Source organism: Dama dama, chromosome 5 (genome assembly GCF_033118175.1).
Source record: "Dama dama isolate Ldn47 chromosome 5, ASM3311817v1, whole genome shotgun sequence".
In the NCBI taxonomy this organism is placed as follows: Eukaryota; Metazoa; Chordata; class Mammalia; order Artiodactyla; family Cervidae; genus Dama; species Dama dama.
Window position 1 is genome coordinate 100,273,672 of NC_083685.1, and position 14,200 is coordinate 100,287,871.

At 42.2% G+C, this 14,200-nt stretch overlaps 1 protein-coding gene across 1 annotated transcript in view; it reads left to right on the forward strand.

Annotated features, from left to right (window-relative positions):
- DNAH9 (dynein axonemal heavy chain 9) overlaps nucleotides 1-14,200 on the forward strand; it is a 290,174-nt gene that overhangs the window by 66,045 nt on the left and 209,929 nt on the right. Inside the window, exons 18-19 of the mRNA XM_061141084.1 lie at nucleotides 4,127-4,349; nucleotides 5,199-5,365. Of these exons, the coding sequence (XP_060997067.1) occupies nucleotides 4,127-4,349; nucleotides 5,199-5,365 (390 nt within the window). The remainder of the gene's footprint in view (nucleotides 1-4,126; nucleotides 4,350-5,198; nucleotides 5,366-14,200) is intronic.

Here is a 14,200-nt window from a genome sequence, read left to right on the forward strand (position 1 = left end):
ATTTTTCTAATGTTTCTAGAAACATTAAGTTCTATTCCTAAGTCATATTTTTCTAGAAATGAACCCATTTCATGTAAATCTTCATATTATTGTCATGAAATTTGTATTATTCTCTTACCTGTTTATGTATTAGGGATGTTCTTCTTTAGATTTCTATTCATTTCTATTGTGCTTTCTGGCTTCTGAATTAATCTTCCAAGTGATTTACAAAGAGTTACCTTATGAACCCATTGATCTTACTTATTATAATTTGATTTTTATTTTGATAAGTTTTTCTTATGTGTTTATTATTTCCTTCAACTTTCTTTGGGTTTATTTTCTGTTCTTTGACTAACTTAAGATGTGTGCTTTGCTTATTCATCTTGAGTCTTCATCTTTTTTAATGTAACACTTAAAGTTGTAAATTCCCTTCTAAGTACAATTTTTATCTACATCTCACAGGTCTTAGTATGTAGATTTTAATGTCCATTAAGATGTGCTTATATTTTTTTAATCTTAAAATATGGATTCTTCTAGTTATATTTCTGTTATTAATTTCTAACAATTCCGTTGCAGTCAGATAAAGTGATATACGTAATAAAAAACTTCTGAAATTTGTTGAATTTGGTCAGTTTTTATAAATATTTTGTGCACATTTAAAAAGAATATGTATTCTATAACTGTTGGGTATAATGTTCTGTGCATGCTTATTGGATCAAACTTGTTTTCTTCAAATCCACTACAACCTCACTGCCATTTTTTTTGTCTGCTTAATTTATCAATTACTGAGATAACTGTGTTAAAAATCTTGCACTTTGATGGTAGAGTGTCAACTTCTTGTACTTCTGTCACTTTTTGTTTCATTTATTTTATGTTATATGATCATACAGAGTTTGACTTTTTATATCTTCCTAGAAAATTGAATATTTTAGCCACACATTAAAAGTCTTTTATCACTAGCTATATTTCTTGTGTTAAAGTGTGTTTTGTCTTGTATTAATATAATGAAACCAGTTTCCTTTGTATGACATTTGCCTGGTGTCTCTTACCTTACCCTCTGGCTTTCGATCTTTCTGTGCCTTTGTGTTAGAGGAGATCTTCATAATTGGCATGGAACTGAATGTTTTATCTACCTTAATATCTTTCTTTTAACTGGGGGGGTTTCCCTCATTAATGTCTACTGTGCTATATTTGAATTCATTTGTACCATTTTATTGTGAGCTTTTATTCTTTTTATTTTTCTTTCTTGCCTGCTTTCGGATTGAAATTTTTTTTTCATCTTTTCTTTTATTTTCCCTTTTTCCTATTCCATTTTTTCCCCTTCTGCTAATTTGGATGTTGTGCTATCTAAGTCTTCCGTTCTAATAGTTATCCATAGCCGTTCTTGTAAAACATTCTTAAAAGAAACTAGTCAGTGCCGTTACTCTTTTCACAACCAATACAAGGACTTCAGAATAGCTTGATCTCACCTGTTTATCCATCAAATTATATCCTATAATTCCAAGTAATTTCAGTTGCACTCTATTACCTATCTAAATTCCACAAATTATACTTTATTTTTATACACTCATTGTTTATTTAAATTTACCAACATCTTTGCTCATTCCATCTTCCTACATTACTGACTTGCTCTCTGAAGTACAGCCATTAGAAGGCTCATTAAAAGATTCTTTTGGTGAAACTCTCATTCTTTCTTTGTCTGAAAATGCAAGTATTTTGCCTTCATTCTTTAAAAAAAAATCAATTTGTGGAAGATAGAATTCTAGGATAACATATTTTCTGTAAATTCATTGAAAATATTATCCCATTGTGTCCTGGCTTCATTTTTGGTCTTGCATGGTCAGCCACCAGCCTAGACACTTTTTTTTTAAATAAAATTCTGTCTTTGCTCTGCAGCTAATTTTAAGATTTTATTTTTCGTTTTTGGTAATCTACAGTCTCATATTGAAGTACTTAGGTAGGGTTTTTTAAAAATATTAATTTCACCTTGAATTGGTTGGGCTTCCTTGATATTATATTTGGTGTCTTTCATTAATTCTAGAAAAGTCTCAGGATCTCCTCAAAGATTGCTTCTTGCCCATTCTCTCTATTACATCCTTTTGGACCTCTTATTGCACTTATAGACTTTTAAATATCCCCCATGTCTTTCAACAATTTTCATAGTTTTCTTTTTTTTTTTTTTTGGTCTTCACTGCAGTTGAATAACTTCTCCACTTTTTTCAAACAGCAGTCTTATTCTCTCTTTTAGTTTTGTCTGAATCTCCTGTTTAATCCTTTCATTGAGCTTTAAATTTTGATTATGCTTCCCAGTTTTAGATCTTCTATTTGGTTATTTTACAATTTTGCTTACTCATTTTAATACCCTCGCATTCTTTGCTCAAATTCATTTTTTAAAATTTATTCATTTTTCAAGTTTCAGAATACATTTTCTAGATTAGTGGTAAGGAATCTACCTGCCAATGCAGGAGATGCAAGAGACATGGGTTCTATCGCTGGGTTGGGAAGATACCCTGGAGTAGGAAATGGCAACCCAGTTTGGTATTCTTGCCTAGAGAAACCCCATGGCCAGAGGAGCCGGGTGGGCTACAGTCCATAGGGTTGCAAGGAGTCAGACTATGATTTATTGATTAAACAACAACAACAAGATCTTAAGATAACTTTTGATTTGTCAACGAATAATGGTTTGTTTCTTCTTGCCATAGATTAGAGTTAACATAAAAGCCTATGTAAAATTATTAGCTTCTTTCTCCTTGAATTGCCCACTAACATAGCATGATGTGATCATTTTTGCATTGCTAGAACACATATTAAAAGCTTCTCTTCATGAAATAATGCCACCACAGACCATAATTTTCATGTTATCTGCTTCAGTAAGTTTTGTCACTTCTTGGATCCATCAATCAATACAAAGGTCCACATGTTATCACAGATTCTGGGCATATTTGAAAAGCCACTGAAGTTGTCTCCATTCCTGCCCCTGAGACAATGCTGAATTTATGCTTGAATTTAAAGGCAGGTTGGAGCCAGGCTAAGGGTATGATGACCTGTTGAGAATGTAAGAGTTTATCTAGGCTTCTGAAGGGCAATTCCTAAAGAAATCATTTCTGTACTGACTGGTACATTATGCTTAAAAGGAAGAAATTGTTTTTCTCAGTCAATCTAGAATAGATGTCTGAGAAATAGCAGGAAAAGCACTTGTTCCTGGTACGTGGGTCAGGAACAATAAAGCGAAGCACCTAAATAAGACCTCTTTTGTCCTTTGACATATCAAATGTCACTAGTTTATATTATGCACCCGAATTCCAGTATCTAAAATCTTCAGAGGTTTAATACAGCCGTTTCTGCTGGTTCCCACTTGTGGTGACCTCTTTCCTTGTGCATGTTGTAACTTTCAGTTATAAAATCATGTTCCTTGGAGCCTAGTCCTTGGAGGGCTGGATTCTTGCTGCATTCCTCCAGAAAGGATGTTCATTTTTTAATTAAATCATGAGTCCCATCTAACTCTCACAATAACCAGTGAGAAAGAAATGATATTTCTAATCTTACAGATGAAGAATCTGAGGCTCAGAGATATTGAATGACTTGGCCACACATCTAGTAAGTGTCAAAATTAAACCCAAGTATGTATAACCCTATAGGCCATAGTATTTATTTTCCACTTTTTAAAAAATAATTTAAGATTCACAAAATAATTTATAATATATTCACTGTGAGATTATTTCACTTTGAAATGATTTCACTCTGAAATAATTTCAGACTTACCAAAAAAGCTGTAAAAGCAGTACAAAGACTTCTCTTTTACCTTCACTCTACATTCCCAAGATGTTACCTCGGTAACATCCGAGGTAACCATGGTACAGTCATTAACACTAGGAAGTTAGTATTGATGGAGAAGGTGTGACTAGTTCGCAGAGTTATTCACATTTCACCAGTTGTCCCAATAATTCTCCTTGTCTCCTGTGTCTCCCCCATCACGGAAGCCTCAGTCTTTGTCCTTTGCGACCTTGACACAACTGAAGAGGGTTGTTTATTATCATCAGGCTATGGAGAGTTTTGCATAATAATAGCTATTATGTTGGGGAAATAAATAAATTCTTTTGAAGGGTGGAAGGGGAATGGCTGCTCACATTCTGTTTGTTCTCCTCAGCTTGGCCGACCTTGAAGCATTTATTAAAAACAGTGAGAATGGCTTGCTCAAGAAAGTCGAAAAAGGAGATTTCCAAGGACTGGTTGAGATTATGGGGCACCTAATGGCTCTTAAAGAACGACAGAGCAGCACCGATGAGATGTTTGAGCCTTTAAAGCAAACGATTGAATTGCTGAAGACCTATGGACAAGAATTACCGGAAACAGTGTTTGAGCAGCTGGAGGTCAGTGCAAAGTTTATGCTTTCCTAATAAAGGAAATAGAGGGAATGTTTGGGGATTTCAAAGTGAGATGAACGTGGTGAAGTCAATGAAAAACAGGACTTATGATAGCTCAAGATCCATGTTTTGGAAGTAAATGTGTCGAATGTGTATAATGTGTACCACTTTCTTAACACTCAATAAATATGAAACACTGTAACACTGGAGAAATATGGGAAAACTGATGTGGATGAAGTGTGTGTGGTCTTTTTCCAGAATTAGGGATGAGCCAAATTTTGATTCAGAGAGAAAAGAAAAAGGAGGTTTGAGGAATGTTATGATGATCTAAGAGGAAATGTGGGGCATACAAGAAAATAACCAGGCACTGTTGGAAAATATAGAAGAGGGTAAGGCTTCCTGGGGCTTCCTGGGTGACTCAGGAGTAAAGGATCTGCCTGCAATGCAGGAGATGCAGGTTCGATCCCTGGGTTGGGAAGATCCCCTGGAGGAGGAAATGGCAACCCCCACCCCCTCCAGTATTCTTGCCTGGGAAAGCCCATGGAAAGAGGAGCCTAGCGGGCTACAGTCCATGGGTTCCCGGAGTCAGACATGACTCGGCAACTAAACAACAACATCAAAGTCTACTGAGGAGAAGTTGAGAGCAAGGAGGATTGTGTTGAGTCCAATGTAGGTGACCATCATGAGAGTGGGCAGCCAGGGAGCCCCGAGAAGGAAGGGGGCAGTCGTAGACGACGGTAAACAGTGCCATCGCGTTTGCGGACCAGAGACTAAGAGGTCTGAACGTGTCCAGCCTCGGGTCTGGGGTCACGGGGGAGCAGAGTGGGGTCTGACCACATCGGGTCTCCTTGGCAGGAGCTGCCTGAGAAGTGGAACAACATTAAAAAGACGGCGGTTACCGTGAGGCAGCAGGTGGCCCCCCTGCAGGCCAATGAAGTGACCCTCCTGCGCCAGCGGTGCGCGGCCTTCGAGGCGGAGCAGCAGTCCTTCTGGGGGCGATTCCGCAGAGAAGCGCCCTTCAGGTATGGACCCAGGTCGCCACCACAGCCCCGCGTCCTGGAGACGCAGCAGCATCTTAAGTCACGGGTGACCTCCCCACGGAGGCTGTCTATTTTCTTAACAGAAGACCGGTTACTCTTCTTCCCTCCTGTTTAGGTCCACTGGTTAGACCGGGGACTTATGTTCACAGAGTCCTGTTGTGGCCTGTGTGGGATGAACAAAGGCTGTACAAATACTTAAAAAAAAAATCTAGAAGCTTCTATGTCTCCAAGTCTATAAAGGGATTGTGTGTGGTACAATTATTCATCTTTTACTAAACTGTTAGTATTCTGATTTCTCCCAGACTTCTGTTCTTTTGGTTTAAAAAAAAGTGGCTGATGAGAATTTGAAAATAATTTGGGGGGATTTCTGTGGTGGTCCAGTGGTTAAAACTCCACATTTGCAATGCAAGGGGGAGTGGCTTCGCTCCGTGGTCAAGGAATTATGATCCCACATGCTGCACAGTGTGGCCAAAAAAAAAAAAAAAAGAATTTAAAAATAATTTTGGAAGGCCTTTCAGTAGCCTAACGGCAGGATTCAAGGTGACAGATTTACTTTAAGGAGTCCCTTCTCTGCTTAGCAGTTAGTGCTCAGACTGCCCCCTGCTTGTGGTCAGGGATCTTTACATAAACGAAGAAAGGGCGGGGTGGACAGCACAGCACCATTCACGTGGGCCCACGTGCACACACGCAGTCCTCCTCTCAGGGGCTCCCTCCCCGAGTGGGGAAGCCTGTGGGGTCTGCTCCTGGTCTGCTGCTCAGCGTCAGACGCTGCAGCCAGGGGCCAGTGCTGGTGGCCCTGTGTTTACTGACGCACCAGCTGAAGTGGACCCTTTCCCTCCAGTCCAGCTCCAGGGTTTGCTTTCTGTTTCCCCTGCGGGGCTTCCTGCTGGATCTCCTCTCTCGTTTTCGTGTAGACATGCCTGGAAGTCTCCAGACTGAAAAATGCCCTGTGTAAAGCACCAGGAAGCTTTTTATTTTCACGTTACTGACAGAAATCCGACCTAAGGCGATACATGCCAAAGTGACCAATGAAGCAAGGAAAGAAAATCCCACAACTTTATCAGGAGTTAAGACGACATAATGATTAGGCACACGGACCCTGGATTCAGCAAGCCCTCTGGCTAATCTCGGGTCCACTACTCGCTTCTAAGTCAGGGCAGTCCCTTACTCACTGCCTAAGTCAGGTCTGTCACTCTGTGTTGTTTCCTCATCTATAAAGTGGGGGCATTAATGGTATCCACCTTGGAAGGCTGTTGATAGGATTAAGTAACACATCTTCACAAGCTTTTAGCACAGGACCCAGCACCCAGGTAACCAGCCATCTTGGCTTACCTGGCCCTGTTCTGGTTTTGGCACCAAAAGTCACACATCCAGGGAATCCCCTCTGTGTCAGGCAGACTTGAGACCCTTGGTCACCCCACCTGGCTCACAGGAAGGGCCTAACTCTTCTTATTATCCATCATCAAACATGTATGAAGCGGCTGGTCTCCAAAGCATCATACCTGGGGCTAGAAAGAATGAGACGAGTGTGTCAAGAGGCAGGGAAAGGGACTTCTCTGGCAGTCCAGTGGTTCAGACTCCATGCTCCCAATGCAGGGGGCATGGGTTTGATCCCTGGTCAGGGGACTAAGATCCGACATGCCTTGGGGCCAAATTAAATTAAATTAAAAAAAAAATGAAGTACAGAACTTGAAAAGTCTCATACAGATTTATTTTTTAAAAAGAAGACAAGAAAGGAAAAATGTATAAGCTGTATTTAGGACAAATGTACAACATAGCACTCTAAAGCATTAAAACCACCTGGAAGATTTTAAAACTTCCACTGTCCAGCCTCTCCTGCAGACCAACTAAATCAGGCACTGGGGATGAGACCGGGCATCAGTAGTTTTTAATGCTCCCTAGCTGACTCTGATGAGCAGCCAAGTTAGAGACAGCCACCCTAAGGGAAGAAACTGGGCCCCTTTTAAGCAATCACACCAGGGCATATAACTCCAGATGACTCTGCGTTCCTTTAGATTTACAGCAGTCCACAACCTTTTTGGCACCAGGGACCGATTTCTTGGAAGACAGTTTTTCCGCAGACCGGAGGTGGGGAGAATGGTTTCGGGATGATTCAAGCACATTACATTTATTACTTTATTTCCAATCTAATGCCATCAGTGATCTGATAGGAGGTACCGGTCCCCAGTCTGGATGTGTCAAAGACATCCGTTTGACTCTCCTTTGGATGTGCAATTGCGCACAGGATCAAAGCTGGTAAGGCAGGCGGGCCATGAATGGGTATTTCTGGGCAGTGCTCACAGTATCCACACTAGGGCAACAGCCATGAAGGTAATGACACTGATATCTTTACATCATCTGTCTCTTTTTTTTAAAAAAAATTTCAAAAAAGGAATTCCAAATATGTCTGGTGAGAGATCTTTCCAAACAGGCTCCCAAGACTGCCTGAACAGAACAGCACTCTTTTTGCTGCTGTGTGTCTTTCCGTGTGTCTGTCGGAAACCTTGATCTCCCCTTCCTAGTTATATCACATTTATGTATTGATCAGCTCTTGTTTTTTTAATGTGATAGCTGCTTTGGTTTTTCTGTCTTTGCATTTGTATCCATCTGCTGGCTATGAGGATATTACTACCCTTAAATGAGTCTTCCAAAATCACATTTTCTTTTAAAGTTGGAGGACAATTGTGTTACAATATTGTGTTGGCTTCTGCCATACAACAGCATGAATCAGCCACAAGTACACATATGTCCCCTTCCTCCTGAACCTTCCCCCACCCCCACCCCTCTAGGTTGTCACAGGGCACTGCGTTGAGCCCCCTGTTCTGTACAACAGCTTCCCACTGGCTATCCGTATTATATATGGTGATGTATATATGTCAGTGCTCTTCTCTCAATTCATCCCACCTTCTCCTTCCCCTGCTGTGTCCAAAGTCTGTTCTGTATGTCTGCCTGCCCTGCAAATAGGTTCATAAGTACCATTTTTCTAGATTCCATATATATGTGTTAATATACAAAATTTGTTCTTCTCTCTCTGACTTCCTCCACTCTGTATAACAGACTCTAGGTTTATCCACCTCACTATAATTGATTCAAATACATTCCTTTTTATGGCTCAGTAATATTCCATTATGTATCTGTGTATATATATGCCACAATATCTTTATCCATTCATCTGCCGATGGACATCTAGGTTGCTTCCATGTCCTAGCTATTGTAAATGGTGCTGCTGTGAATATTGGGATACATGTGTCTTTTTAATTATGGTCGTTTGTTTTTCTGGTATTGAGCTGCATAAGCTGCTTGTATACCAAATTCGCATCTGTTAATTTAACATGCAGATGAATCTTTGCAAGAGACTTCTTTGAAAAGAACTGCTCACAGCAGTGCAGAAAGTCAAACATGACTGCAATCTTGATGTATTCCTCTTCTTGTCAAGAAGACTATCAAGACTAGAGCAGAATCATGGATTTATTACCGAGGCCAATCTTCGTGGGTGTCAACACATGGGTTTACTTAAGTTTCGTGTGCACGAATGTGTGTGTTTAAAGTGTTTAGACATTGTATGTGGCAAATGAGTTGAGTTCTCGTTCCTTTGCCTTCAGATCACTCGCAGAATTCTAAAATGCATCTTGCTGAAGGCAAGTCTCTCTTCCTGATTAGATTACAGGGGAAGCTCAACGTTGATCTTGTCTTTGGGAAGAAAAGGAAAGTGTGGGTCTTGTTTGTCCCCTGAAGTCTAACAGGTACAGGATGAAGTCAGGTCCCTAGGGGTGAAGTTCTTTCTCTGTGTTTAAGTTGAGTTTTTCTTCCTCCTTCTGTTCTTAACTTGAAGCTGTGTCAGCATATTCCTAGCTGAGCTCTCTCAGTAATCAGCTAGATCATCGTAGCCAGATTCAAGCACTTCTCACAACTCTTGAAATTGGAGACTCATTCTCCCCGGTTGAATAACAGGGATGCTCCAGGCTTCTAGCAGCTCCCTTGTTCAGGCTTCCTGGCTTTAAGGAATGGTACCATGTCATCCAGTCAGTTTACCCACATCAAGACCAGGATAATCTAGGGGTTTCTTGGTAAAAGCATTTGGTCCCTCTGAGCTCCAGTTCATTGGAAACCATCAGTGTTTCTAGCTGGCCAGTCCCCAAATTCTATGAATGGTGGGAAGGACTATCTTGAAGACACTCTCCCATTGGGTGCTGTCCTGCATGGCAAGCAGAAAATCAAGGCTTTCCAGACAGTGCAGCAAATGTGCCTTCATCTTGCTCATGAAGGGTCTCCTAGCATTGAAACATGTATATTATCAAGGGTGAAACAGATCACCAGCCCAGGTTGGATGCATGAGACAAGTGCTCGGGGCCGGTGCACTAGGAAGACCCAGAGGGATCGGATGGGGAGGGAGGCGGGAGGGGGGATCAGGATGGGGAATACATGTAAATCCATGGCTGATTCATGTCAATGTGTGGCAAAAACCACTACAATATTGTAAAGTAATTAGCCTCCAACTAATAAAAATAAATGGAAAAAATAAAAGCTGAAGGAAAGAGCAGTATTAATCACTGAATCTCTCAGGGATGTATCAGTATCCTCAGACACGTCATTAATTCAATTTGACCCTGTTCTTGCAGTTGATCTGACTCACTCACATGGTTCAGGCTTCCATAGAGCAGAAGAGGTGTGTTCTCAGCATGAGGTCAGCAAAAAAATGACATGTGCTAGGATATTCAGATAATATGGATTCCCTGATCTCAAGGACTGACAGACTCAGGGTCAGTTTCAAAAATGAGTAACTGAGGACTTTTCTGGTGGTCCAGTGCATAAGACTGTGCTTTTCAGGCAGGGGATGCAGGTTCCATCCCTGGATAAGGAACTAGAATTCCACATGCTGGGAGGTGCAGGCAAAAATAAATTAATAATCAGACATGTCCATTGGGCCCAACTTTGATGCCCACTGGGGAGACAGTTCACAAACCCCACAGAAGCTGGTGCTTCAGCCAATGGGCAAATGAGAATTAGCCATTTGGAAAAAGAGAAGTGGAAAGCCATGGGATTCCAGACAAGGGAAGCAGAACCTGGAGAGAGACAGGGGGATGAAAACATAACACACAGCTGGAGGACTGCACATGTGTGTGAGTGGGATGCAGGATGTGGGAGGTAAGGAGAGAGAGGTCCAGATGACCAGGCTTAGACCATGAATGAGCACTGCGGAGTCCAAGCCTGAGAACAGCATCATGTAGACACTTCTCTTGTGACTGCAGAGAACAGAGTGGATCAAGGTAGACTCAAGGCAGGTGCTCCATGGCAATGGGGGACAGGGTGATTGCAACAGCCCAGGTGAGAAGCAGGAGGCCTGAACTGAAGCCGTTGCGGTGAGCAGGGAGAGAGGAGGATGGATGTCAGGGACACTCAGGAGGGAGAATCGGGAGGACTGAGTGAATTATGGGAGCTGGAAGTTGTGTCCGACTCTTTGCAACCCCATGGACTGTGACCCGTCAGGCTCTTCTGTCTATGGGATTCTCCAGGCAAGAATACTGGAGTGGGTAGCCATTCTCTTCTCCAGGGGTTCTTCCTAATGCAGGGATCAAACCTGGGTCTCTTGGATTGCAGACAGATTATTTTACCATCTGATCCACCAGGGACAGATCCAAGCGTAATTCTCTGTCTTCTGTCTGGACCAGTAAGTGGAAGGGGGTATGTTTTGCTGCTCCTTAGATGGGACCATGGGATGGGAAAGGTCACCAGGTCAGAAGGAACAGGCTGAGTTACAATGCCCTTAGGGTTTCAAGCACAGGGGTGTCACTACTCTGTATATGTGCAGTTATGGGGCTGAGGTTGATGTTTACCAGCTGCTCACGTCCCAAGAAATCATTTAAGTCACTTATTCCTCTTTCTGTCTGTGCCCACATCTAGGGCAGGCCCGAATCCTTTTTTCCAAGATCATACACATGAGCACCCTATTTCCATTTCTCTTAATTATAGCTTTGCTCATCCAGACTTTCCAGGCATTTCTCTTTTAGATTAAAATACTTGTGCATTATTATTTCAATTTCAAAGACTAACTACACCCTTTTCCCTCCTATTAGTTTCTTGTTCTCACATTGTATTGTTCCCCCAGGCTTTGGAGAACTGCTTCAAGTTTATTAGGTGCATTAATCAGGTCTGTGAATATCCTGACAGTTTGCACCAGAGCTTTGAAATGGGAAGCGGGCTATTTGCTCCCCTGTCTGGAGGTTCCTTTCACTACTTAGGTCAAATTAACTTTTATATGCGCTCAGCTATAGGGAATGAATGTCAGCAGATTCAAACCATAAACAAAAATTATGCCACAGAGCAAATGAAGTTTGGAATAGGTTAGACAAATGATCACCTCTTACAAATACTTGAGGATTCAATATTGATTCAAGGATGTTCATAGGCACTGTGGAAAGAAGTGTTAGGAAGATCATTTATTGTCTTCTGTGCCTACCCCTCCAACACTCTGATAACTCCTGTCTTACCTACTATTTCTGAACTATACTCTATTAATAAATTAAACAGAATGTGGGCTTTTAGAATCTGTCTGATATATACTAACACCAAGAAGCCAAGTTCACTTTCCCCATTCACTCTAGTCAAGATAAAAGGTAGAACCAACACGTTCCAACAATTAGTCTTGGAAAGAATGTGCAGAAGGAACCTTCATGCTGGGTAATCTTTCCTGATGGCTCACTTGCTGTGAGGATGTTACATTCCTTTCCTTCTAATTCTTTCTCTACTGCTCTCATAGAGGAGAAAGCTCCTTGCCTATGCAGACAGACGGCCCTCTTCAACTCTGAGAACTCCAGGCCCTTCTGAAGCCCTCGCTGGCTGGACAACAGTGAACATACACGATGGTATTCAGTCTTAAGACGAAAATCCACCACCAGAGCATGCCAGCCAAAACTATTTAGATGGAACAAGCAGGAATCAAACATAGCAAGCATCAAAGTTAATCTGACACTAATTTAATGGTATGCATAACTGTTATTGTGTTGCATGGCAATTAGGCTTAAGTGGTGAGCAGTTCAGGTAAATGACTTTAATTAGGATTACTTTCCATCCGTCAAGTCAAATATTTCCAGAGACAATTGAGAGAAGAGGCAGTTCAAGGAAAGGTTCTTGCATGTCATCGTCTTCCCACCAAACAACACACACACACACACTCACACGGACACACACACAATTGCAAGAAATGGCCAATTCTCTAGTCATTCCTTTTCCCTCTCAACTTCTTTATATTGGACTCCACCATTCCCTAGTCTAATTTTAGAGAAAGATGGTGTTCACACTTAGATCGTGGTATCCCCAATATCTGGGGCTTCTCAGGTGGCACTAGTAGTAAAGAACCTGCCTGCCAATGCCAGTGACGTAAGAGATGCAGTTTCGATCTCTTGGTTGGGAAGATCCCCTGGAGGAGGGCATGGCAACCCACTCCAGTATTCGTGCCTGGAGAATCCCATGGACCAAGGAGCCTGGCTGGCTACAGTCCATGGGGTTGCATGGAGTAGGGCACAATTGAGGTGACTTAGCATGCACATATGCATCCCCAATATCTAGCCACCCCTCAAGCACACAGAAACAGGAAGACCTGAGACTGGTGATGGGAAGAAAGGATACAGGGAGGCTAGGGAAGGAAAACCAGAGGCTCCTTGAAGGTTGTTCTGGGTGCTCCTGACCCACATCAGTTCAGTTCAGTTCAGTCGCTCAGTCGTGTCCGACTCTTTGCGACCCCATGAATCGCAGCATGCCAGGCCTCCCTGTCCATCACCAACTCCCGGAGTTTACTCAAACTCATGCCCATCGAGTCAGTGATGCCATCCAGCCATCTCATCCTCTGTCATCCCCTTCTCCTCCTGTCCCCAATTCCTCCTAGCATCAGGGTCTTTTCCAATGAGTCAACTCTTTGCATGAGGTGGCCAAAGTATTGGAGTTTCAGCTTCAGCATCAGTCCTTCCAATGAACACCCAGGACTGATCTCCTTTAGGATGGACTGGTTGGATCTCCTTGTAGTCCAAGGGACTCTCAAGAGTCTTCTCCAACACCACAGTTCAAAAGCATCAATTTTCCAGCGCTCAGCTTTCTTCACAGTCCAACTCTCACATCCACACATGACCACTGGAAATACCATAGCCTTGACCAGACTGACCTTTGTTGGCAAAGTAATGTCTCTGCTTTTTAATATGCTATCTAGGTTGATCATAATTTTCCTTCCAGGGAATAAGTGTCTTTTAATTTCATGGCTGCAGTCACCATCCGCAGTGATTTTGGAGCCCAAAAAATGAAGTCTGACACTGTTTCCACTGTCTCCGCATCTATTTCCCATGAGGTGATGGGACCAGATGCCATGATCTTAGTTTTCTGAATGTTGAGCTTTAAGCCAACTTTTTCACTCTCCTCTTTCACTTTCATCAAGAGGCTTTTTAGTTCCTCTTCACTCTCTGCCATAAGGGTGGTGTCATCTGCATATCTGAGGTTATTGATATTTCTCCCGGCAATCTTGATTCCAGCTTGTGCTTCTTCCAGCCCAGCGTTTCTCATGATGTACTCTGCATATAAGTTAAATAAGCATGGGAACCTGTGAATGAGCAGTTCTTACATCAGAGAAGAGGTTCTGCCAGGAATGTGGGTTGAAGGGGCCAGACCAGAAGGGGGTTCATGGGGTGAGGACCAAGAGCAGCAAGGGAGTCCTGAACATGGGGAGAAGAAGAGGAGGAAAGATGAACTTGAACTGTAAGTTCGATGTAGTGTTTACAGGAGTCAAGTGCAGAACCAGAGGTCACTGCAGGACACAAGAGGAGATGGGGCCAC